General features: G+C 36.2%; 1 protein-coding gene across 3 annotated transcripts; it reads left to right on the forward strand.

Annotated features, from left to right (window-relative positions):
- The first annotated feature begins 3551 nt into the window (after positions 1-3551).
- On the forward strand, positions 3552-7271 carry LOC120084415 (anthocyanidin 3-O-glucosyltransferase 2-like). Of its 3 annotated transcripts, XM_039040191.2 has the most exons (3): positions 3552-5175; positions 5701-5766; positions 6013-6344. In XM_039040191.2, the coding sequence occupies exons 1-2, from the start codon at positions 3793-3795 to the stop codon at positions 5731-5733; spliced, it is 1416 nt and encodes a 471-aa protein (XP_038896119.1). In that variant the 5' UTR covers positions 3552-3792; the 3' UTR covers positions 5734-5766; positions 6013-6344. The 3 variants fall into 3 exon arrangements, with proteins under 3 accessions (XP_038896119.1, XP_038896118.1, XP_090173330.1); XM_039040190.2 differs by lacking the exon at positions 5701-5766 and having other exon boundaries at positions 6013-7271; XM_090317204.1 differs by lacking the exon at positions 6013-6344 and having other exon boundaries at positions 5701-5860.
- Positions 7272-27379: the final 20108 nt, after the last annotated feature.

Below are 27379 nucleotides of genomic sequence, written 5' to 3' on the forward strand. Positions count from 1 at the left end.
CACAAAAAAACATAAAGGGCATTTATTTTACCTAGAGGGCTAGCTTTCACACCCCATCACCAGGAACCTAACACTCTTTTCTTGCGGGCCTAACTAGTCATGGGGAACATAGCTCTTTTCACCTCTATCCATTCACACACATACACTATTTTTTTTTCTTTGCAGGCACGTCAACTAATGCCTCTTTTTTATGCATTTTTTATTTTTATTTATTTTATTTATTTATTTTCATAATTGTAACTAATTTGCTTTTCTTTCTTTTATTTTTTTTTAGCTCACAGTTGGCCTTATTTTATCCACTTTGTCTAGTTTTGCTTTAAAATAAGTGTGGTCACTCCTAAGTCGAAGGTGGACCTTTCGAGATGACAATAGAAATACAAACCAAATAACCCAATTCTAAGCATGCAAGGCTTTAATTTCTCAAAAGCAATGACTTAAAGATGCAAGGGACAAGAAGAATTTTAAAATTTGGGCTAAAAATCATGATCATACATTCCTAACATTCTTCATGCAAATTTCCTCATAAAAAGAGTGCATCATAGACTATCATGATAACAACAGAGCAAATAAACTAACAAGGCAATTAAGGACACAAGCACAGTTCGAGTAGAACGTTCAAGGACCCCAAGCTAATAAAACTACCCAACATGCACCTCACCTCCAACTTAAAGTAATACATTGTCCCCAATGTATTCTAAATAAAGCTCAATAATAATAATAATATTAATAAAAGACAAGAGAACAAAAAACCTCCCCTGAAAATGATGCGTGCACGGGATGGTGGTAATCGGGCATCTCCTCCTCATTTGATTAGGCTCTGGAAAGGCCTATAAAAAGAAAAAAAAACAAAAGAAAAACTATAAAAGAAAATCTACAAAGCAAAAAAAAAAAAAAAAGTTAGCAAAAACTAAAAGAAAGATTTTATATGAACAAAGCACATCAATTGAACATGCCAATAGAAGTTCTATCACTAGATCTGAAGTAAGATATATTTCAACCTCGAGATAATAACGAAGAACTTCTTAGTCTTGAAATAACATATCTTAGTGCAATTGGTGGACTTATGTATTTGCTAATAATACAAGACAAGATATTGCATTTTCAGTAAATTTATTAGCAAGATATATTTCTTATCCAACAAAAAGACATTTGAACGTAATAAGCTACTCCATTATCTTCGAGGAACAATCAATATGAGTTTGCTTTATTCAAATAAATCAAATTTAGATCTAGTAGGTTATGTAGATTCTGACTATTTATCTGATCCACACAAAGCTAGATCTCAAACAGGTTATCTATTCACATGTAAAGGAACTGTTGTATCGTGGCAGTCAGTGAAACATACTATAACGACTACTTCCTCAAATCATACTAAAATTCTTGCAACTCAAGAGCCTAGTCGAGAATGTGTATTGCTAAGATTAATGACTCAGCACATTCATGAAACATGTGGCTTGCCTTCTAATAAAAATCTTCCAACAATATTATACAAAGACAACACAACATGTATATCCCAAGTCAAAGGAGGATATATTAAAAGAGATAGAACAAAGCATATTTCTTCAAAACTTTTCTACACTCATGATCTTGAAGAAAATGGTGACATCGTTGTACAACAAATTTGTTCAAAGGATAACCTGACAGACTTATTTACAAAATCATTACCAACTGCAACCTTTGAAAATCAGTGCACAACATTGGAATGCAACGACCCAGAGATCTTAAGTGATGTTTTCATGAGGGGGAGTAAATATATTGTATTTTTTTAGGAGCGTATATTATATGAAATATGTACTCTTTTTCCTGCACTAGGGCTTTTTTCCATTGAGTTTTTCCTAGTAAGGTTTTAACGAGACATATATCATATATATAATGGTTATCGAAGGGGGAATATTATAAATATTATGATAATAGATTCCCATTAGATGTTCATGCTTAGTGTCCATTGACCATGTGTCATACCCCATTTCCCACTATTAGTGTTGTCTATGTGTCTCAAGATTACACACTATTAGTGTCCGTAATCCACCATCTACTTGTCAAATTACCTATAAATAGTGTCATTTGGTGGGTTTTGGAAGACACACATATATTGGTAAGAAATCCAAAAGGCTTGGAGGAAATTTTCATATTTTTCATTTGCTATAATTTTCTTCATTTAAATTAATTATTTAGTTATTTTATTTTATTTTAAATATATTTAATTATTATATTATATTTTCTCCATATCCGTATTTTGTTGTGTTCCTCGATTTTATAAAAAAAAATAATAATAATAATAATGAAAAAACCACATCTTTTCTTTCTCTTAGATGACTCTAAATTTTTGTTAATTTCATAAGAATCATAAACAAAAAAGAAAAAGCAACTTCATTAAGAACCACCACAATTAGGTATATATTAATTCCTTAGTTAAAGGAGAGGAGCCAAGGAGACCCACCACACCAATAGATAAAAAATCCTAATTTATATCATTTTTAATGGTGTTGAAAACAAATGTAGGGAACTAGAAAACCAAATTTTATGTAATTGAAAAAGGCTAAAAATGCAAGAGCCTAATATATAAAAATAGGTAATGAATTGCTATAAGGAGTGTACCCATCTTTCATACATATGTTCACTAATAAATTGTCACCTGTCAAATTAAAAAAAATATTTTTCTTTCCTATGTGATTGAATATTTTTTTAATATGGAGATGGATGTGACTTCTTATCATTGCAAAAAAGATAAAATGATTTAACCTGAGACAAAACACAAATAAAACACAACAACAAGAGTTAAAAAGATAAATAAAAATCAAATAGATCCACAGAGAACAATCAAAGAGTACATCACTCAAACGGACACTTTCTATATGGTTTATAATTACAAATTCAAACACATTTAAAAACAGAAAATTGTTTGTAGGTAAGAAGCAATGCACATTTTTTTCCTTGCTTTTGCCAAATCATATTCAATAGGGATGTTCAAAAAACACGATGACTCAAAAACCGATCAATCCAACTCAATCTATGTGATTTGGTTGGATCATCAACTCATTTAGGTTGAATTAAGTTCAAATAAATGAAAATTTTGTAGGTTGGATTGGTTCATGGATTCAAATAAAATAACCCAAACTAACCTAAACAACATGAACCAACTCGAACTTATTTTTAACTTTAAAAATATTATTATTTTAAGTTATGATACAATTATATATACATATATTTAAGTTTTATTTTTCTGGATAAATTTATTGTCCAATAACTCTTAAAAATAGTTTTTTAACCTTTTGGAAAGAAAAAATATTATTATATAAATTGAAAGGATGTTTAAATCTTAATTAAACATATGAAAACAATTAAATCAAATTTTTTTCATAATAACGTCTTAATCTTTTTTAGAACATAAATTTAAATAAATAATCCGATTAAGTCGAAGCAACTCAACCAAAATGTTTCATAGTTTGGTTGAATTCATTTTTTAATAAGAGTTTTTTCGGGTTGAAAAAATTAACAAATCAACAATTGATCAAGCTTAAAAAGTCATTCAACCGAATCCCATCCAAGTCCGAACACCCATTACTCAACCTAATAGAAAAATCCTCGTGAGAAATGTCTTTCTTTGTTCACCCCAATAACTCCAAGTTGTTGGGAAACCTTAATAAGAGAAATTTCTTCTTCTACACCTCAATTCTTCAAATACTTTTCTTTTAAAACAAAAATAAAAGTAAAACCATACATGAGTATAATGGATAGAATTAAGAAAAATTCAAAGCATTCGGTTCACTCAAACGCCACAGCAACAAAGAAATGAACAAGATAGAGTTGGTTTTCATCGCATGGCCAGACATCGGCCACCTCTCCGCCGCCCTCCATCTCGCCCACCTCCTCCTCCGCCGCAACCACCACCTCTCCATCACCGTCCTCATCATCCCGCCGCCATGGGAAACCATTACAACCACTCAACTCCAATCCCTCCTTCCCTCTTCCACCGCCGATCCAATTCCGATCCCAATCATCATCCTCCCCCAAATCCCTCTTCCCCAAAACGCCGAATTCATCTCTCTAATCAAAACCACAATCGAAACCCAAAAACAAAATGTCATAGACACCGTCGCCAAGCTTATTTCCAACTCCACAGTCCTCGCCGGCTTCATCCTCGATATTTTCTGTACCGACATGATCGATGTAGCCAACCAACTGGGGGTTCCCACTTATCTCTTCTCCACTTCCAGCGCTGCAAATCTCTCTCTCACCCTCCATCTTCAACACCTTTACGATCATCCACAAAATGAAGAAACCCATCAATCCCTAAACCCAAATGTCGAAATCCCCATCCCGGGCTTCGCTAACCCAATTCCGGGGAAAGCAATTCCCAGCGCCTATTTCGACGAAAATGCTAAATGGATACACGAAAGCACAAGGAGATTCAGAGAAAGCAACGGCATCTTGATCAACACTTTCTCTGAACTGGAATCAAATGTTCTGGAAGCGTTTTCCGAAGCTTCGATCTCCTCCCACCTTCCGCCTGTGTATGCGGTAGGGCCGATTCTGAATCTGAACAAGAACAGCTCCGGGGAAGGTTTTGAGATCCTGAAATGGCTAGATCGACAGCCATTTCAATCGGTGGTTTTCCTCTGCTTTGGAAGCAGGGGAAGCTTCAATCAAGATCAAGTGAACGAAATTGCAGAGGCTTTGGAGCGAAGTGGGTACCAATTTGTATGGTCGCTACGGCAGCCATCGTCGGAAGGGGAATTTCAGAACCCAGATTACGTCAAAGAAGTTGTTCCAGAGGGGTTTCTGGATCGGACGGCGGAGATTGGGAGAGTGATTGGGTGGGCGCCGCAGGTGGAGATTCTAGGGCATCCGGCGACGGGAGGCTTTGTATCGCACTGCGGATGGAATTCAATTCTGGAGAGCCTCTGGTTTGGAGTGCCGATTGGGACATGGGCGATGTATGCAGAGCAGGGGTTGAATGCGGCGGAGATGGAAGTGGAGTTGGGATTGGCGGTGGGGATCTCGTCGTCGGAGTCCGGAGTAGTGAAGGCGGAGAAGATCGAGAGTGGGATTAAAGAACTGATGGGCGGCGATGGGGAGATTAGGAAAATGGTGAAGATGAAGAGTGAAGAGAGTAGAAAAACTGTAATGGAGAATGGCTCTTCTTTCATTGCTCTGAATCGTTTCATCGAGAAGGTAATAGCCAAAGCCAATTCCCCATGATCGTGAATAGAATGATGGACAAATAGTTCCTATCTTATATTTTAGAGCAAACTAAAATTTAAAAAATAAAAATAAAAATAAAAAGTCTAGCTCAACAACATCCTCCCATCAAATCGTCCAAATAACAATTATACTTATATATATATATATATTGAAAAGATATATATATGTATTACATACTTCTAAACATCTTTTTAAATATTTCTGTGATATCTTTTTCTTTTTCTTTTTCTTTTTCCTTTTCATATCTTGTAACACTGATTATCATTGTATAATACATTCACACTTTATTTCCTCCTCTCGCTACTTTGTTTCTGTTCTCTTTACTTTTCACGATTTTACAGCATCAACAACTTTGTTAATCTTTTAAAAAACATCCATATTTATTAGAAAAAGTTGCAACATTATCATCGAATAGAAATTTTAAAATTTTCAAAACAATATTAAAATAAGAAATGGTGTGGTAATCTAATTTCAACTTATATTGACTTTATATAGTTTCAAAGAGCTGTGAAGTCTGAAGAGTTATGAACGCCTAGGACCACAGTGTAAAGAGTCGATAAGGTATAAAGTTGATGTATTTTAATAATGGGACTAATAGCTTGTAGAAATATATTAACTTAGAATTACAAACTATTGCAAAATATTGATACTACAAGCTATTGCGCCTTTTATTTAGAATTATGAGAGTTGATGAGCAAAATATGCATTAACTTTACTAAGAACTCATGTGGAATAATGAGCTTGCGTTGATCAGCATTGAAAATCTCCGCTAACCCTATATCTTGCGTCAAAATGTCTATTTTATAGTCGTTGCAGGAATCATTCGTATGCGTTGATCCCAAAACATCATAAAGTTGATCGCATGCGTTGACCTTATTGAAGACAAGTTGGTCACATGAAATGCCGCAACTACAATGATAATCACGGATGGTGGATCTCATGACTAAAGAGTTTAGTCTGTTATTCACGTACCATTGGTAGCTCAATGGATTCAGTTGAGGGTCAGTTCTTGGTGTTGATTTGAAATGTTCAAATTGACAAGAGGTATTTTGATTATATATATATATATATATATATATATATGGTGTATGAGATACATCTAGTGGAGGATTAAAGTAAATGAGATTTACATTAAGTGCCATGGAATAGAAAAGGAACTATGGTTTATATGTTTCATGAGATGAAATATTAAAACTATAGGTTATAAATATAGTATGATAAGTTGGTTATCATTTATATTTATAATAATATTAATTATTGGATAATTAAATCTTTTTCTCTAATAACCAATTGAGTAGGAGGTTATTGAAGGTTCATGGTAATGTGAGATAAAAAGAAAAATTGTTTTCCTAATTTTAGTAAGTTTTTTTGTCAAAATTGATTTTGAGATTTTCTCTCTTGCAAAAAGAATTCTCATGGAAATTTTCAAGTAAACACGGATTTACTAAGCAACAACTTGAGCGAGCTAGACGATTGTGTAGTGTTTTGTAAGCGACAGACATAGAACTAAGCGATAAGCTAAACGATCGCTTAGCTTTTGCTAGACGATCACTTAGCTTTTACTAAACAATTGGGCATCGACCTATACGATAGGTTTCAGCCATCTCCCACTTGCCAAATCATATACACGATTGTTATTTCCTCCTTCATTTGCCTTAATCCAAGTCCACACAGAGCCCACTCTCTGGATTCTCACACAGAGAATATCAAGGTAGCCTTCTTGGTGGTGTTATACTCAACACGACACCGTCGAGGTTCTGTGGAGACCGTTCGTGTTGCTGGGGTGTTCGTGATCGAGGCGATCGCTGAGTTCGAGTGTGCGGTGTTCGTGCTGTGGAGCAGTCGTGTTGTTTGAGCGTTCGAGGTTGTTGTATTCGAGCGTTCGTGATCAAGGAGCGTGGAGACGAGTCTACAAATGTTCGTAACATCTCTTCTTGATCATTTGTAGTTTTCATGCTGTAATTTTTGTATTGATTGCATAACCATTTGTTTCTGTGTACGACTGGAGTTTATAATATTCATACATTATTTTAATTTGGAATGATCTATTATGCTGCTTATAAAAATCCCGTGTTCGATTTCCTTCAACTGGTATCAGAGTCAGTTGTTCTGATATTCCAAATTACAAGTCTGTTTCAAACTTTATTTTACAGTCGCGGTGGGTTTCTGCATTTGTATTTAATCGTTAATTGCATCTGTGGATGGAGTTGATGAATGTTTCGGGTTTAATTGTCTTTAGTTAAAGCTTTCTTCCAAATACAAAGTGCTAATTTGTAAGGGCCCCTGTGTTTTTGGGCGTAATTAACTTGCAAACGAGTCTGTAATTCAAAGAGTTTGAGTTAGTCGAGTCGTTCATGATGAAGTTTTGAAGCATGGAGATGCGGTTCTCAACGAAGAAGACTAAGCGTTGGTCGTATCGTGCAGCCTAAGGTAAACGATCGTTGGGATTTAACTAAGCGATCGTTTAGATTTTTCTAAACAATTGTGTAGTATTTACTAAACGATCGTTTAGCTAATGCTAAGCGATGGGGTAAATCGTTTACTCTATCGCGTAGTGTTAGTTGTCCGATAGCATAGGCGCTGGAGGTAGACGATTGTAGTGGGAGCATGTGATGCTCATCGTTTAGTAAAAGGCGCGCGCTAGACGATCGTGTAGTTAGCAAGCCTCATCACTTAGTTACTACCTACACGATCGTGTGTATGGGATACAGAGGCGCTAGCTAAGCGATTGCTTAGGCAATGGTGCTTTATGGCATTGTAGTCGTTTAGACGATCGCGGAGGGCGGGCGTTGTGCAAAACACACTAAGTGATCGTGTACCTCAGACTTCATCGCTTAGTAAAAGGTACACGATCGTGTAGTAAATGTTAAACGATCATTTAGCTCTAAGAGCGTTGGTAAACGATAGAGCAAAGCGTTTGTTTTATCGTGTAGACGATCGCGGGGAGTTTAGTACACGATGGTTGGAGACGCGATGCTTTGCCTGAATGGTTCAAGACCCGGTTCGCCTATTTGAACTGGAGACTTCTTGTATTTTGTAATAGTTAGCTTTAATTTTGTGATTTTAAGGAAATTTTACCCAGTTCATCAACATTTATTTATTATACATGTGATGTATGGTGCTTATATGCCAAAGTGTTTAATATATAGTTCAAAATCCACCTCAGGTTGTGCAATTATTCATGCACCATGTATTATAAATGGTATAATCGAGCATCAAGAAATTACTTGAAAGCATGCACATGCATCATGAAATATAAGAGTTATATTTTGCATGCAGTGAGCATTATCATGCATCATCCTTTTATTATAAGTGTTATAGTCTAAGGATGAATGGAAGCATGTTTTTCTTGTTTAATTGCTATTTTGTATAAGTGTTATATAAAAGAAGTAGCAAAGAATGGACAATGCATTAAGCATGACACTTAGGCTGTTTATAAGCGTTATGAATGCCTTGGTTGGAATAAAAGATTAAATTTGTTTTAAATCTATCTATAAGGGACATTTTGTCTAAAGCGGGTTCTGGCTAGGCTAGGGTCCTTAAGTTAACGGAAACATAATACCCATACTTGGGAACCTATCTGGAAAGGTGAATTAGATAGATTTTCAACAAGCATGCGACGATTTGATCAAAGACTCCGTTAAAGAGTTTAATGGATAATGATCAAAAGTTGTTTAACTATCCAAGGTAAAATTTACTCTTGCGCAAACCTAAAAGTCACTTAGTTAAAATCCTTAGTCGTGCTTTTCTAAGTAAGGTAAACCCTAGGTTATAAAATACTCAGTGGGAGGAAGAGATGTATCTAATATGTCTATGATTCCACTCACGTTTCTCCCTGTATGTTCACACTGTGAGATTCATGCTTGCCTTTGTGGTGCCCTGGGAGCATCCCCCTTCGGATGGTGTTTGCATGAGTCAATATCAAGGTCAACACGTCCTATGGTCTCTATCATTGGTTCACACCGTGAGATCATTCTATACTCCCTCGTGTCGTCTTTGAGCATCCCCCTTCGGATGGATTTTGTACAATTGGTCAAGATCAAGGTGAACTCCAGAAATGGATAGGGTCGCTTTAGGTTTTGCCCCAATCGGATATTTTCCCTTTGGATTGGGTTTTTGGGGCGAACCTATAGGGCCTAAAATGGCGGGTCACACTTACAAGAGATTGTTAAGTAAGTTAATGATCTCTTGGCCAAATCAATGATGGCTAGTCGTTATAAGAGCAAGAGTTATTCTGGTATTAATGACTGGTTGAGAACTTCTCAATTTAGAGGAGGGATAATTGACCTCTCATCGACGGCTTTTGTCCTAAACCTTTGAAGCTTCATTGCGAAACTAGATGTCACACGGGGTTCATATTAGTTTTGCTAAAACTTTATTGGGTGTTGTTTTATTTTACAACAGGTATTTGCTTAAAACCTAACGTAGGTCAATGTATTTTTCTTTTCAGCAACTCGTTAGTATTTCCGTTTAAAGCTTTTAATATGACCGACTACTTACAGTGGAAAGAATCGTGTGAAACATATTTCGTGGCAAACAACCTCGATCCCACTACTCTCCAAAAGTGGAAACAAGACAGAAATCTGATTTATTGATTTTGGAGACATGTCTGGTAGAGAATGATGATTCTGCCTGGATCCTTGACTCAGGTGCTACTAATCATGTCAATTCCTTTTACCAAGGATTCAATTCCTGGTAAATATTGCCACAGGGAGAGATGACTCTTCGAGTTGGTAATGGTGAGGCTGTTTTAGTTGTTGCTATAGGCATGCTGAAGTTATTTGTTGACAAGAAACGTTATCTGTTACTAGATAATGTTTTTGTAGTTCCTCATATTAAGAGAAACTTAATCTCAGTTTCTTGTCTCATTAAACAAGGGTATATCGTCTCCTTTTCTGAGAATAAAGTATTTATTTTCAAGAATGGAATGGAGATTAGTTATAGTTCAATGGAAAATAACTTATATGTAGGAAGGTCGTTAGTCATAAAAGCCTTGTTTAACACTGAAATGTTTAGTACGACAACAATAACTAAAGGACCAAAGATTTCTCGTAAGGAAAACGCCCATCTTTGGCATCTAAGGTGAGGTCACATTAACCTCAGTAGGATTGAGAAATTGGTGAAAAGTGGACTTCTAAAGAGTTTAGAAGAAAACTCCTTGCCGGTGCTTGTACATTCAGACCTCTGTGATACGATGAATGTTAGAGCTCGAGGTGGGTATGAATATTTCTTCTCTTTCATAGATGATTATTCAAGGTTCGGGTATCTCTTCCTAATGTGACGTAAGCTTGAAGCTCTTGGCAAGTTCAAGGAGCATAAGGCTGAAGTTGAAAATTTGTTAGGTAAGAAGATAAAAACACTACGATCTGATCATGGTGGAGAGTATATGGACCTCCAATTCCAGAACTATATGATAGAACATGGGATTGCATCCTAACTCTTGGCCCCTAGTATACCTTAGCAGAATGGTGTATCTAAAAGGAGAAATAGAATCTTGTTGGACATGGTTCGGTCTATGATGAGTTATGCTCATCTTTCAGACTCGTTTTGGGATTATGCAGTGCAGACTGCATGTTATATCCTAAACAACATTCCCTCAAAAAGTGTTTCTGAAAAAACTTTTGAGTTATGGAGAGACCGTAAAGATAGTTTACGCCACTTCAGGATTTGAGGTTGTCCGACACATGTGCTAGTGAATAACCCAAAGAAGTTGGAACTGCGTTCGTAGGTTTACCTCTTTATAGGCTACCCCAAGGAAACGAAAGGTGGATACTTCAATGATCCGAGTGAGAACAAAGTGTTTATTTCTACAAATGCTATCTTCTTGGAAGAAGAACACATAAGGGATCATAAGCCACAAAATAAGCTCGTTTTACGTGAGATCTCTAGTGAGACTGAGATTGCTAAAGGTTCAACAAGAGTTGTTGAATAGGCCGACAGATCAACAAGAGTTGTTGAGGTCGGAACGTCTAGTCAACCAGCTTAAGAGTTAATACTGCCTCGATGTAGTGGAAGGGTTATGAACCCACCAGATCGCAACATGGGTTTGACTGAAGCCCAAAACGTCATTACGAATGATGGGGTTGAGGATCTGCTGTCTTTTTAGAAGCAATAGAGGATGTTGACAAAGATGAATAGGTTAAAGCCATGAACCGGGAAATAGAGTCTATGTACTTCAATAATGTCTGGGAGATTGTTGATCCACCTAATGGGGTAAGACCTATTAGATGTAAGTGGATCTATAAGTGAAAGAGAGGTGTAGATGGAAAGATACAAACAATTTAAGGTTAGACTCGTGACAAAGCGTTATACCCAGGTTGAGAGAGTTGACTATGAGGAAACTTTCTCACCTGTTTTCATGCTCAAGTCTATCAGGATTCTCCTGTCCATAGCCACATTTTATGATTATGAAATATGGCAAATGGACGTCAAGACTGCCTTTCTTAATGGTAATCTTGAAAAGACCATCTATATGACTCAACTAGAGGGGTTCATAGTTCCAGATCAAGAGTAAAGGGTTTGCAAGCTTAATAGGTCCATTAATGGGCTGAAACAAGTATCTAGATCTTGGAATATCATATTTGACACTGCAGTTAAGTCGTTTGGCTTTGATCAAAACGTTGATGAGCCTTGTGTTTACAAAAAGATCATCAACAGCTCAGTAGCTTTCCTGGTACTGGATGTGGATGATATCCTACTTATTAGGAATGATGTAGGGTATCTGATTGACATTAAGAATTGGCTAGCTGCCCAGTTCCAAATGAAAGATTTGGGTGAGGCACAGTATGTTCTAGGGATCCAGATCATTCGGGATGGTAAGAACAAAGGTTAACCCTGTCTTAGACATCGTATATTGATCAAATGTTGATCAGGTACAGGATGCAAGATTCCAAGCAGGGTTTATTACCCTTCAGGTATGGAATCATTCTGTCTAAGGATCAATGTCCTAAGACACCTTAAGAGGTTGAGAAGATGAGACGGATTCCCTATGCTACTGTTGTGGGAAGTTTGATGTATGCAATGTTGTGTACTAGACCCGACATTTGCTATGCAGTAGAGATTGTCAGTCGATATCAATCCAATCCAGGATTTGATCATTGGACGACGGTTAAGGCGATCCTCAAGTATCTTCGGAGAACAAGGGACTACATGCTCGTGTATGGAGATAGGGATCTGATCCTTACAGGATATACAGACTCTGACTTTCAGACCGATAGAGATTCTCGCAAATCGACATCAGGGTTAGTGTTTACTCTGAATAGAGGGGCTGTAGTCTGGCGAAGCATCAAGCAAGGATGCATCGCGGACCCACTATATAAGTCGAATACGTAACCGCTTGTGAAGCATCTAAGAAGGTTGTTTGGCTAAGGAAATTCCTTTCAAATTTGAAAGTTGTTCCAAATATGGATTTTTCTATCACTCTTTGTTGTGATAACAGAGGGGCTTTGGCAAATTCGAAGGAGCCTCGGAGTCATCGTTGTGATAAGCACATCAAACGGAAATATCACCTAATCAGGGAGATTATGCATTACGATGATGTGATAGTCATGAAGATCGCATCAGAGCACAACGTTGTTGATCCCTTTACAAAGGCCCTCGCAGCTAAAGTGTTCGAGGGTCACCTAAAGCGTCTGGGTCCAATGGATGGTAGATCCCGTGATTAAAGAGTTTAGTCAGTTATTCACATACCGTTGGAGCTTCGAGCTATAGGTTCATAAGGTCCCCTTGATAGCTCAATAGATTCAGTTGAGGATCAGTTCTTGGTGTTGATTTGAAATGTTCAAATTGACAAGAGGTATTTTGATTATATATGATATAATCGGTATGGTGTATGAGATACATCTAGTGGAGGATTAATGTAAATGAGATTTACATTAAGTGCCATGGAATAAAAAAAGAACTATGGTTTATATGTTTCATGAGATGAAATATTAAAACTAGGTTATAAATATAGTATGATAAGTTGGTTATCATTTATATTTATAATAATATTTATTATTGGATAATTAAATCTTTTTCTCTAATAACCAATTGAGTGGGAGGTTATTGGTGGTTCATGGTAATCGTGAGATAAAAAGAAAATTTTTTTTCCTAATTTTAGTAAGTTTTTTGCAAAATAGATTTTGAAATTTTCTCTCTTGCAAAAAGAAATCTCACGGAAGTTGTCGAGCAAACGCGGATTTACTAAGCGACAGCTTGAGCGAGCTAGACGATCGTGTAGTGTTTTGTAAACGACAGACACAGAATTAAGTGATAACCTAAACGATCATTTAGCTTTTGCTAGACGATCGCTTAGCTTCTGCTAAACGATTGAGCATTGCCCTATACGATAGATTTTAACAATCTCCCACTTGCCCAATTGTGTACACGGTTGTTGTTTCCTCCATCGTCTGCCTCAATCCATGTCCACACAGAGCCCACCCTCTGGATTCTCACACTGAGAATACCAAGGTAGTCTTCTTGGTGGTGCCATACTCAACTCGACACCGTCGAGATTTTGTGGAGGCCGTTTGTGTTGCTGGTGTGTTCGTGACCGAGGCGATCGTTGAGTTTGAATGCACGGTGTTCATGCTATGGAGCGGTCGTGTTGTTCGACCATTCGAGGTTGCCGTGTTCAAGCATTCGTGATCAAGGAGCGTGGAAACGAGTCTACAAATGTTTGTAGCATCTCTTCTTAATCATTTGCAGTTTTCATGCTGTAATTTCTATATTGATTGCGTAACTATTTGTTTCTGTGTACGACTATAATTTGTAATGTTCATACATGATTATAATTTGGAATGATCTATTTCGCTACTCATGAAAATCCTCGTGTTCGATTTCCTTCAATCTCAATAGCGCCAGCTCAATGAGCCTCCCATTTCAAGGGTAAGACCGAGTAGATAGCTTGGGACATAGAGTGCAAGACGAAATTCACGCCTACCCGATTTAGGGATAGGAGAAAGGTTGTTCTCTTAAGTACTGAATCTAGGTCTTGAACAAAGGGCCCCACCTTCCCACTAGCCCGAGTGGGATCCGATTTCATGATTGGATCACAAACCAAATTGTTCATTAGAGAATCAGTAGGAATTTAAGGAACAGGATGTAATATCAGGGGTAAAACAACATATTGACCTAGCAATTATTACGAACAACCTGTAAAGGGTTGACTTACTTATTATGGTTAAATCAAGTGGACACAAATATATCTATAGTGAGAAGAATGCAACTATCGAGCTATAGTAGTATGACTTGATAGTTAACGAATAACTGATTAATTCGATCTAAAGAGTTTTAGCCAATTAATCTTAATCGTTGGAGCTCATGATCTGTAGGTCCGTAAGGTCCCTCTATTAGCTTGTAAAATATGAACACCTTGAATTATTATATTGAGTGAATTTGGAATGATATCAATTTGAATTGTTCAAATTGAATTTCAATTTGAAAAAGTTCAAATTGAAATTTGGGTTTGTATAATTATATTTGATATAATTAATGTTTAATTTATTAAAATTAAACAAAATTGGAGTGTTTATAATATTTAAATGTTGATTTAAATATTAATTACGTAAATAGGATTCATATTTAAAATTAGGTGTATGATTAATTTAATATTTGATATTAAATTAAATTAATTCATTAAACATGTTTAAATCAAAAATTAATTTTTCATTTTTTTTCAACTTCAGAAATTGAAATTAAGATTTTGATTTTAAATTATTTAAAAATTAGAAAAATTGGAAAATTGGAAATTGATTGAGAAAGTGAGGTTTTCCCACTTTTCTCAAACATGAGGTGTGTCCCATGCAAAATGACATAATTTTTCCACTTAATTGCACTTGATTTCTCAAAGTAGTTGCTGGCCATTAATCAGATTGTAAGTGCTTGAATGTTGAGAATTAATAAAAGCCTTAATTTTTTGAAAGAAGATGGTGATTTTTGGCTAGAAATCTGATTCTCAGACTTGATCTTCTTCCTTCAAATCCATGATATTTTCATCACAAATTCACCCAAATCTGAATTCACTCAAAATAAAGGCTGAGAATAGTAGAGAAGATCTCTTTGTGGTGCACCGTTGATTTGGAGCTGAATTAGAGTGAAGAGCAGCTTAGAATTAGAAGTATTCATCAAAGGTATGTTCATCTTAAAACCCACTTTTATTTTCTGAAATAGCATGCTTTAGAAGTCAAATTAAATATAATTAGAGTGCTTATTGATTCTGTTTGCTTCCGTTGCATGCTAGTATATCCTATCAATTAGTATCAGAGCGAGATTTAAACACTCAATTAACATTAATTTGAGCTTTGGTGGGTGAACTTCTGAAATTTCATGTTTATGGACTGATATGAATGTTTTTCAACTTTGGCATTAGATTTCTCTTTGAGTTCCAAGTTAAATTTATAATTGGATCTTGATTGATGAACTTAAATGCATGCTCAAGAGTCTGTAATTTATTTGGAGTCATTAGAGTCCAAATTAGGTTGTAATTTGGTGTTTGAAGCAAACGAGGTTGTGTTGTAAATTTTGGAGAATAGCTTTCTGTCTAGGCAGCATTGCAACACTGTTCATAAGCGTTGCAATGTTGCTCACGTTGTTGAGTAAGTTTAAACCAACGGCATGATTGAACAAGTGAGTTTTCGACCGAGCATCGAGCGTCGAGCATCGTGCAGTGAATTGGACTGATCGAGCAGCGAGGATCCAGGACTGAACAAGTTTGTTGAGCGAGGACGAACGAGGAGGGCCAATTCGACTAGTTTTCTTCAGGTCCAATCTGGTTCGGCCTCAAATGGTTTTTGGCTAGTCGGGTTCAGGCTCTTCTAGTCCGTTCCGCTTCATTCCGGTCCCGTTCAACCTTTCTTGGACCGGTTCAACACTTTTAGAAGTTTTAGAGGTCTGATTCAAGTTGTTCAGTTCCGATTCGGGTCGGTTCAAGTAGTTCTACATCAAATTGAAGTTGTTTTTGGACATGTCAATATATTAGCTATTATGCTTGCTTAGGATGCCAAAGTTGAACCATAACAGTATTATTTAAATAATTATGCATGTGTTGTATGTTGTAGTTAAATTTAAACATGTTTGTGCATATCGTCTGCCATTTAGATTTAAAATTCCACCATAGGAAGCATGTTATACATTATATATATGTTATAAATTGTTATAATGTATAGAATGCATGTTTAGGGTTTCAGTTACTTTATATAACTGTTATATTAAATTGGAATGCCTTGATGTATGTTGTGGATGTAATAACATGTCTAATTTTTATAAGTTATTATAAAATAGAATTAGACATTAAAATCTATAACAAAGATAAGTTGCATGCTCACGTAGATTAATCACCTGTTTTAATAAGTTAAAATAGGTCAACATCTTGTAAAACGTGGTTACAAACTCAATCGGTATATAATCCTATATAAGGCTGGAGGTACTTAAGTTGACGGTCTACGGAACACCTCCTACCTGAGGATTATGACCGAATAATTGAGCGTTGTTAACCGGTTTTATAAGCATACATGAGCGGTGTGAGGTAAAGAAATGGTTTATCACCTAGACATCGTAGGTTTAAATTCATTTATAAGTGTTATACTTGGATAAACCACATAGACTTAGGGTTGTTTAATTAGCATAAATGAACCTAAGTATAAATATACCCAATTAAATAGCAGAACACTTCAATGGTAGTTTAATAAATTTATATGATAAAGTTATTAGAACACTTCAGTAGAAGATTAATAACATATACGATACGTTATTTCTAGCTACCATGTCCTTAAGAGTTCACAATCAAGATTTAAGCGGTACTTCGTGTCACCCTGGGAGTGACCTTCATTCGAAAAGTATTTGCATAAATCAAGATTCAGGTGAATAAGGGGAAGTCATTCAAATAAAAATCAAGTATATGATACATTGATTTCAAATTTCACGTCTCTACAAAGTTCACACCATAAGATTCATATGACACTTCGTGTCACCCTAGGAGTGACCTCCATTCGAAACTGCTTGTATGAGTAAAAAGCAAGGTGAACAGGGAAAGTAGTTCATAGTAAGTGGGTGAAGGATATGTGTCAACGTATCCTGTGTCTCTTCCATTAGTTTGGACCGTGAGATTCCTATGTTGCGCTTGCTGGTTTGCTTTAGGCGGCCTTTGCTAATCGTTTAACGATGGCTATCCCTTCGGAGAGTTATAACATAGGATTCGGAACAACTCAAACTCCATAAATGGTTAGGATTTCTTAGGTCCATTTTCAACCTTGACTCTCTATTTCGGTAGCATAGTTGGGGTCGACCTCTAGGTCTGAAAACGGAGGGTTACACTAACAGAAAAAGAGTTTGTAATTTCCGACTGAAATGGTAACTAAACAACTATAGGAATAAGAGTTATTTTGGAGATAGTATTTGGTCAAAAATTTTTTGCTTTAGTCAAGGAGTATTTAACTGCCCCTCAGTAGCACTTATTCTGACTCACTATAGTATCGTTGCAAATAAATAATAGTTATGGGTATATTATAACTTGTTTTTGTTAAACTTGATTTTGGATTTAGATGCAATTTTACTAATTTAGAATTTAGTTAAAATTTCTGCATATCGAATTCTTCTAGAATACTCGCTTCCTAATTAGTTAATGGTAAAAACAATTCAACGTACAAATTAATAGTAGTTGATGGTTCTAAAAGAGTTTTAACAGAGGATTATCCTCTATCTCCTAATTCATCTAAAGTTATAACGGTATAGATGAGGAAATAAAATTTGAACAACAAGATAAATATGATTTACTTGTTATCGAAGCGTGTTTAGTGAAAAATGATAAAACCTGGATAATAGATTCAGGTGTTGCTAATCATATCTGTAATTTCTTATAGGAAACAAGTTCCTGGAGACAGTTGACAGAAGGCAAAGCAATCTTTAAGGTAAGGATCGGGGAGGTTGTTTCAGCTAAAGCAATAGGAGATATGAAGTTATTTATAGGAGATAGATACATTTTACTTAAAAATGTTCATAACATTCCTTCTACGAAAAGGAATTTAATATCTATCTCTTGTTTGCTAGAACAAAATTACAAGGTTTCTTTCGAAAATGATGAAATGTTCATTACTTCAAAGAATATCAAAAGTTATTTTGCAAAATTAGAAAATAGCTTGTATTTGTTAAAAATGACTGAGGTAAAGGCCGTTTTGAACATAGAGATATTTAAAACAACTGAATGAATCTGAGCCCGAGTCATGACTTCTTCCATTCTTTTTTCGGGTTCAATTTCTGAAGAAACTCTTAAACTCATAATAAGAAAATGAAAGTCTCTCCAAATGCCTATCTTTGGCACTTAAGACTGGGTCACATAAATCTCTATGGAATTGAAGCTTGTATTTGTTAAAAACGATTGCGGTAAAGGCCGTTTTGAACATAGAGATATTTAAAACAACTGAAACTCATAATAATAAAAGGAAAGTCTCTCCAAATGCCTATCTTTGGCACTTAAGACTGGTCATATAAATCTCTATAGAATTGAGAGATTGGTTAGAATGATCATCTAAATAAGTTAGAAGACAGTTCATTACCGCCATGTGAATCCTGTCTTGAGGGTAAAATGACTAAAAGATCTTTTTCTGGAAAAGATCTTAGAGCCGAAGAACCTTTAAAGCTGGTATATTCAGACCTTTGTAGTCCTATGAATGTTAGAGCTAGAGAAGGATATGAATATTTCATCAGCTTTGTTGATGACTATTCTAGGTATGAACATATTTACCTAATTCGTCAAAAGTTCTAAATATTTGAAAATTTAAAAGAATATAAGCCTGAGGTTGAGAACCAATTAGGTAAAAAGCTTAAAACACTTCGATCAGATCGAGGTGGTAAGTATATGGACTTGGAATTCCATAACTATTCAATAGAACAAGGAATCCAGTCTCAACTCACAGCCCCTAGCATACCTTAACAAAATGGTATGACAGAAAGGAGAAACAGAACTTTATTGGACATGGTTCATTCCATGATGAGTTATGCTCAATTACTAAATTCTTTCTGGAGACACGCAATTGAAACCGCAGTGTATATTTTGAACATAGCTCCCTCGAAAAGTGTTTCTAAAACACCTTACAAGCTCTAGAGAGGATGTAAAGGAAGTTTACATCACTTTAGAATTTGGGGTTGCCCAACACATATGTTGGTGTAGAATCCTAAAAAGTTGGAAAATCGTTCAAAATTATGCTTATTTGTTGGCTACCCTAAAGAAATGAAAGGTGGTAACTGATAGCTTGTAGAAATACAAGCTATTGTAGCCTTTTATTTAGAATTATCAGGGCTAATAAGTAGAATATGCGTAATAATACCAAGAATTCATGTGGAAAAATGAGCTTACGTCGACCAGCACCAGAAATCCTCTCTAACCTTATATCATGCGTTATTATGCATCAAAGCGTCTATTTTTGCAGCTATTGCAGGAATTGACTGCATGCGTCGATCTCAGACCATCGCAAGAGTAATCACATGCGTTGATCGTCATAGAGACTAGTTCGCCGCATGGAATGTTGCATCCACAGAGTGATAATCATGCTGAAAGATTGATCGCCAAGTGGATAGAATGCGTTGACATTTTAGGAGAAACCAGCATGAACGCATACCTTGAAAGTATCAACAGGATAAGGTAATGCTAATGTTTCCCATACCGCGACAAAAGTAGCAATGAGTCAGAATGCAATCATCAATGCTATCAGCGTTTGAACTCTATAAATAGAGCCTTGGATCTTCACTTCAAATCATCCGAGTTTTTGCCTTAAGGTGGATTCTTGTGATCACAGATGAGAGTACGAGCAAGGCTTTCTTTGAGGTTCTTCAACTCCACAGCCCCTTTTAACTAACGATCGGAGTTTCGCCAGAGATAGAGCTCGAGAAAAACTTCTCCACCATCCATCCATGGCACCACCAGTAGCCTTGACGCATTTCGGGTGAAAAAGCAAGAGATTGCTTACATCCAGCCTTCCACCTTTCCTTTTATCTCTTTATTGTATCACATTTTGGGTTAAGACATTAATACATTTTGTAATCAATGCATCTTTTAGTTCCTTAAGCACCATCTTCATCATCTTATTCTTCTTTATTATCATCTACATTCATCATTTAGTTAAGTATCAAAGACTATTGCATACTCAGTCATGCGGCCTAGAGATATGGCACATGTAGCAAACCACCGAAAGGTGTACATTGCACGAGTGTAGTGAGTTAATCCTCTTTGCTTGATATGAGGATATCGTAATGCTTGTTTATGAGCTGATTAGCTACAACCAACTGCCCGAGAGGGTAAGTAGTGGGACATAGTCAAGCAAAGTAAGTTTGGTTCTTAGAGATAGGAACGATCTTATGCTCGACGCAACCATGCATTATAGAGATATAAGCATGCAACTGCCCACTGAGAGATGTGCGATGCATTAATGTGGCGAGCTGGGATTACTCGAGCGACCAAACATATTGAAGTCATCTTATTATGCGTTCACAGTTGCTGCATCTCTACCAATTCTTATAGTTAAACTTCCATTGCTTAATCTGCTTAGTTAGGAGTAGGAGTAGCGCATAATCCATTAACTTTTGTCTTTTTACTTTTATTTATCGCATCAAATGCAATGCTTCACAAACATTATTGAGTTACAAGTCTCCGTGTTCGACCTTGGATCATCTCGAGAAACTTGCATTCTCGTTATACTTGGAGTGAAAGCAAGAAAACTTGTGACAGGAACACATGATTATCGCATACGTGCTTAAATGCGTATTTTCTAGTCCAACGCATGATCGTCGACGCATGGAGATTAACGCATAACAAAAGTTTAGTGCATTTTTCCTCTCTCTTTTTCTACAAACAATAACTTTTACGATCCTCAGGAAGATAAAGTGTTTGTGTCGACAAATGCAACTTTCTTGGAGGAGGACCACATGAAGAATCATCAACCTTGCATTAAGCCTGTAATAGAAGAAATGTCCAGAGAAACGACAAACGCATCAACAAGAGTTGTTGACAAAGCAGGTCCATCAACAAGAGTTGTTGATGAAACTGGTACTTTACATCCTTCTCAAGAATTGAGAATGCCTCGTCGTAGTGGGAGGGTTGTGCAACATCCTGATCGGTACATGAGTTTAACTAAAACTTAAGTTATTATACCAGATGATGGCTTAGAGGATCCATTGACTTTCAAACAAGCAATAAATGGTGTGGATAAAGACCAATGGATTAAAGCCATGGACCTTGAAATGGAATCTATGTATTTCAATTGTGTCTGAAATCTTGTAGATCAATCTGAAGAGGTAAAATCCATCGGTTGCAAATGGATCTACAAGAGAAAATGAGAACAAGCTGGTAAGGTACAGACCTACAAAGCAAGACTTGTGGTAAAAGGGTTTACCCAAAGAGAAGGAGTAGGCTATGAAGAAACCTTCTCTCTGGTTGCCATGATAAAGTCAATAAGAACACCTTTGTCCATTGCTGCATTTTATCAACCAAAAGGGTTCGTTGAACAGGATCGAGAGCAAAAGGTTTGCAGCCTTAATCGATCCATTTATGGGTTGAAACAAGCATCTAGATCCTGGAATATGAAATTATATACTGCGACCAAATCTTACAGCTTTGAACAAAATGTTGATGAACCTTATGTTTACAAGAAAATTGTTGACAAAACTATCGCTTTTCTGGTGTTGTGTGTTGATGATATTCTGCTTATTGGAAATGAAGTAGAATTTCTAGATGACGTTAAGAGATGGCTGGCTACACAATTTCAAATGAAAGATTTGGGAGAAGCACAGTATGTTCTTGGGATCAAAATAGTTCGGAATCGCAAGAACAGAACTTTAACATTATCTCAAGCATCTTATATAGACAAGATGTTGTCTAGATATAAAATACAAAATTCCAAGAAAGGAATGTCGCCTTTCAGACGTGGAATTTATCTGTCTAAGGAAAAGAGTCCTAAGACGCCGTAAGAGGTTGAAGATATGAAACGAATTCCACATGCATCAGCAGTAGGGAGTTTAATGTATGCAATGTTATGTTCTCGTCCCGCTATATGCTATGCAGTTGAATAGTCAGCAGATTTCAGTCCAATCCTAGATATGATCATTGGACTGCCGTTAAGAACATTCTCAAATATCTCCGGAGAACGAGAAATTATGTACTCGTGTATGGTGCTAAGGATCTGATCCTTACTAGATACACTGATTCTGACTTCTAGACCGATATAGATTTAAGGAAATCAACTTCAGGGTCAGTATTCACACTGAATGGAGGAGTAGTAGTGTGGAGAAGTATCAAGCAAAGTTGTATTGCTGACTTCACAATGGAAGTTGAGTATGTAGCTACAAGTGAAGCGGCGAAAGAAGCAGTATGGCTCAGAAAGTTCCTAACGAATTTGGAAATAGTTCCAAATATGCACCTACCAGTCACTCTCTATTGTGATAACAGTAGAGCAGTTGCAAATTCAAAAGAACCTCGAAGCCATAAACAAGGAAAGCGCATCGAGAGGAAGTACCATCTCATCAGGGAGAATGTACACAGAGGAGACGTGATCATCACGCAGATAGCCTCACAAGACAACTTAGCTAATCCATTTACGAAGGCTCTCTCAGCTAAAGTGTTCGAGGGTCACCTAGTAGGACTAGGTCTACGAGATATTTGTAACTAAGGCAAGTGGGAGATTTTATGGGTATCTGATGCCCTAGTTTACTATATTTGTTATGTTTATTCTTTTAGTGTAACTCAACATTGTATATATTTGCAAATATTGATCCACTGGAGTTTCAGTCCAAGTGGGAGTATTATTGGGTTGTGTGTCCTAAAACTCGCAGTTTGTAAAGTTAAAAACATTCTATTATCAATAATGATGTTATTCAATATTTCTTCAATAAAGTTGTTATTGAATCTTTAAATTGCATTCATACAGTCTAAAATCTAATAAAATAAGATCCATGATTATTACATGAATACTTGAACTTTACATAGAGACATAGAGATGGATCAAGTTTAAGTAAATAGCCAAAATGGTCTATAGTATATGAATAAGGTTGGATGTCTTATTCTGGCAACACTATTGAAAGTGGCTTACTCTGTAGCGGTCACAAGTTGTTGTAAAGGTGCTACAAACGAAGTGATCCTGATTCGTTCATGTATTGACATAAGGAGTGGGAGTGCCCTATGCAATGAGTTTACATAAGATCGGACCAAGAAATAAGTCACTCTTACTTTGTGGCACTGTTTACTATTTAAGACTGACTATTTCACTTAGATGACCTAGATGTTGGGATTGGTGTCCTAATTCTCCCGGAGTCTCGTTGTTTTGTAAAGATACACATTGTTTGATGAATAAAATAAGTGTTATTTAATTATGGCATTTACTCATATCCAATAAATAAAGCTCCTTAGTTATCTTATATGAACTTAAACATGTATATGTGATATACAAGTGGATCATGCTTTAAGTGATAACCTAAATAAGTTTGTAGTATAAGGATTAAGGTGGGATACCTGATCCTAGTGACACTATGGATACGACCCACTTTGTAGAGGTTTGCAAGTGTTGTAAACTACTACAGATGGTAGATCCTGACCATTCATGTAGAGACGTTCGAGTGGGGGTGTCCTATACAAAGAGTTTGTATAAGACCTGGACCACGAGATGACTAGACTCTATATATAATATCATTCATACTAGAGACTTACATCTCGCCTAAACAACCATAGGTGACACGACCTCAATCCTGAGTATCTTGGAAACTCCAGCCTTTGAGGGCGGTACTTTGATTAGTATGGGTGAGAGTGGCTAGATTGCCAACTCAACATGCTTACCTTTTTGGAGACTTGTCTGATCTGGGAGCTAAGAACTCAATCCACAAGATGGAATTCACTCCTTTCCCAAAGCAGGGATAAACAGAGAGATTGCTCCCTTAAGAGCTGGTTCCGGGGCTTGAACATAGTAGAACTATGACTTATGTTCATTAGAGGGATTAGTGGTACTTAAGAAGTTTGATGTAACTACAAGGGCATAACGGTTATTGGCCCAGTTGTACTTACGAGCGATCGGTGAAGGGTTGTCGCACTTCTGATTGGTTAAGATGGATACATAATATATCTATGGTAAGGAGAGTTCAGCTGTCGATCTTTAGTGGAGTGCCTGGTAGTTAATGGATGGTGGATCCTGTGATAAAAAGTTTAGTCAGTTATTCACGTACCGTTGGAACTTTGAGCTACAGGTTCAACTCAATGGATTCAGTTGAGGATCAATTCTTGGTGCTGATTTGAAATGTTCAAATTGAAAAGAGGTATTTTGATTATATATGATATAATCGGTATGATGTATGAGATACATCTAATGGAGGATTGAAGTAAATAAGATTTACATTAAGTACCATGGAATAGAAAAAGAACTATGATTTATATACTTCATGAGATGAAATATTAAAACTATATGTTATAAATATAATATGATAAGTTGGTTATCATTTATATTTATAATAATATTAATTATTGGATAATTAATTTTTTTCTTTAATAACCAATTGAATAGGAGGTTATTGGTGGTTCATAGTTATTGGTGGTTCATGGTAACCATGAGATAAAAGGAAATTTTTTTTCCTAATTTAGTAAGTTTTTACAAAAGGTTGAAAAATTGTTTTGAGATTTCTCTCTCGCAAAAAGAAACTCACGGAAGTTGTCAAGTAATACAGATTTACTAAGCAACAGCTTGAGCGAAGTAAATAATCGTGTAGTGTTTTATAGGCGACAGACACTAAGCTAAACGATGAGCTAAACGATCGCTTAGCTTTAGCTAAACGATTGGGCATCAACCTATGCGATAGGTTCCTGACTTCTCCCATTTGCCCAATCGTGTACATGATTATTCATTCCTTCTTCGTCTGCCTCATACCAAGTCCACATAGAGCCCACCCTCTGGATTTTCATACTGAGAATACCAAGGTAACCTTCTTAGTGGTGTCATACTTAACTCGATACCATCGAGGTTCTGTGGAGGCCGTTCGTGTTGCTGGGGAGTTCGTGACCGAGGCGATCGCTGAGGGCGAGGGTGAAGTGTTCGTGCAGTGTTGCGGTGGTGTTGTTCGAGTGTTCAAGGTTGCTGTGTTCAAGCGTTCATGAGCAAGGAGCGTGAGACGAGTCTACAAACGTTTGTAGCATTTATCCTTGTTCATTTGATTGTTCATATTGTAATTTATGTATTGATTGCATAATTGTATGTTTTGTGTTCGACTGTAATTGTAATGTTCATACATGATTGTAATTTGGAATGATCTTTTCCGCTGCTCATGAAAATCTTGAGTTCGATTTCCTACACTAGGTAGCCTGATCTTAATCCTAAGCTAACTATGAATTCCTGTTTACTCGGGATTATCCTTAAATTTGTATGGGTGAGGGTTGGCTCAATAAGTCTCCCATTTCAGGGGTAAAACCGGGTAGATAGCTGGGGACATAGGGTGTAAGATGGAATTCACGTCTATCCAATTTAGGGATAGGAGAAAGGTTGTACTCTTAAGTACTGAATCCAGGTCTTGAACAAGGGGCCCCACCCTTTCACTAGCCCAAGAGGGATCCGGTTTAGTGATTGGATCATAAAACAAATTGTTCATTAGAGGATCAGTAGGAACTTAAGGAATAAGATGTAATATCAGCGGTAAAACATCATATTGACCCAACCGTTATTACAAACAACCTGTGAAAGATCCACTTATTGGTTATGGTTAAATCATGTGGACACAAATATATCTACAGTGAGGAAAGTGCAACTATCGAGCTATAATGGTATGACATGATAGTTACCGAATAACTTATTAATTCGATCTAAAGAGTTTTAGCCAATTAATCTTAATCCTTGGAGCTCATAATCTGTAGGTCCATAAGGTCCCTTTACTAGCTCGTAAAACATGAACACCTTGAATTATTATATCGAATGAATTTGGAACAATATCAATATGAATTGTTCAAATTGAATTTTAATTTGAAAATGTTCAAATTGAAATTAGGGTTTGAATTTGAATAAATTCAATTTCAAATTAGGGTCTGTATAATTATATTTGATATAATTAATGTTTAATTTATTGAAATTAAACAAAATTGGAGTGTTTATGATATTTAAATGTTGATTTAAATATTAATTACATGAATAAAATTCATGTTTAAAATTTTGTGTGTGATTAATTTAATATTTGATATTAAATTAAATTAATTAATTAAATATGTTTAAATCAAAAATTAATTTTCCATTTTTTTCAATTTCAGAAATTGAAATTAAGGTTTTGATTTTAAATTAATTAAAAATTAGAAAAATTGGAAAATTGAAAATTGATTAAGAAAGTGGGTTTTCCCACTTTTCTCAAGCATGAGGTGTGTCCCATGTAAAATGACACAATTTTCCCACCTACTTGCACTTGATTTCTCAAAGTAGTTGCTGGCCATTAATCAGATTGGAAGTGCTTGCATGCTGAGAATTAATAAAAGCCTCAATTTTTTTTTAAAGAAAATGATGATTTTCGGGCTAGAAATCTGATTTTCAAACTTGATCTTCTTCTCTCAAACCCATGATATTTTCATCACAAATTCACTCAAATCTGAGTTTCACCATTCAAATTCAAGACTGAGAATAGTAGAGAAGATCTCTTGGTGGTTCACTATCGATTTGGAACTGAATTGGAGTGAAGAACAGCTTGGAATTGAAAGTATTCATCAAAGGTATGTTCATCTTGAAACCCACTTTTGATTTTCTGAAATAGCATGCTTTAGAACTCAATTAAATATAATTAGAGTACTTATTGATTTTGTTTGCTTCTGTTGCATGCTGGTATATCCTATCAAGATTATGATGGCATTTCACCTACCGCAGCAAGAATGGCGATGGTTCAGAGTGAGATTACCAAAGTTGTCGACGTTTGAGCTTTATAAATAGAGCCTTGGAATCCAAATTCAAGCATCCGGGACTCTGCCTTCGGCAGATTCTTGGGATCACAGACGAGAGCATAAGCAAAAATTCTTTGAGAGTTCTTCATTTCCACAACTTCCTCCAATTGACGACTGAAGCTTCGCCGGAGATAGAGCTCAAGAGAGACTCCTCCACCGCCCATCCATTGCACCACCCGCAACCTTGACACACATCTGATGGAAGCAAGAGATTGCCTACATCTTGCCTTCCACCTCTCTTCTCACCTCTGTATTGTATTA

The sequence above is a fragment of the Benincasa hispida genome, chromosome 9 (assembly GCF_027475165.1).
Source record: "Benincasa hispida cultivar pf3 chromosome 9, pf3_genome.v1.1, whole genome shotgun sequence".
Taxonomy (NCBI): Eukaryota; Viridiplantae; Streptophyta; class Magnoliopsida; order Cucurbitales; family Cucurbitaceae; genus Benincasa; species Benincasa hispida.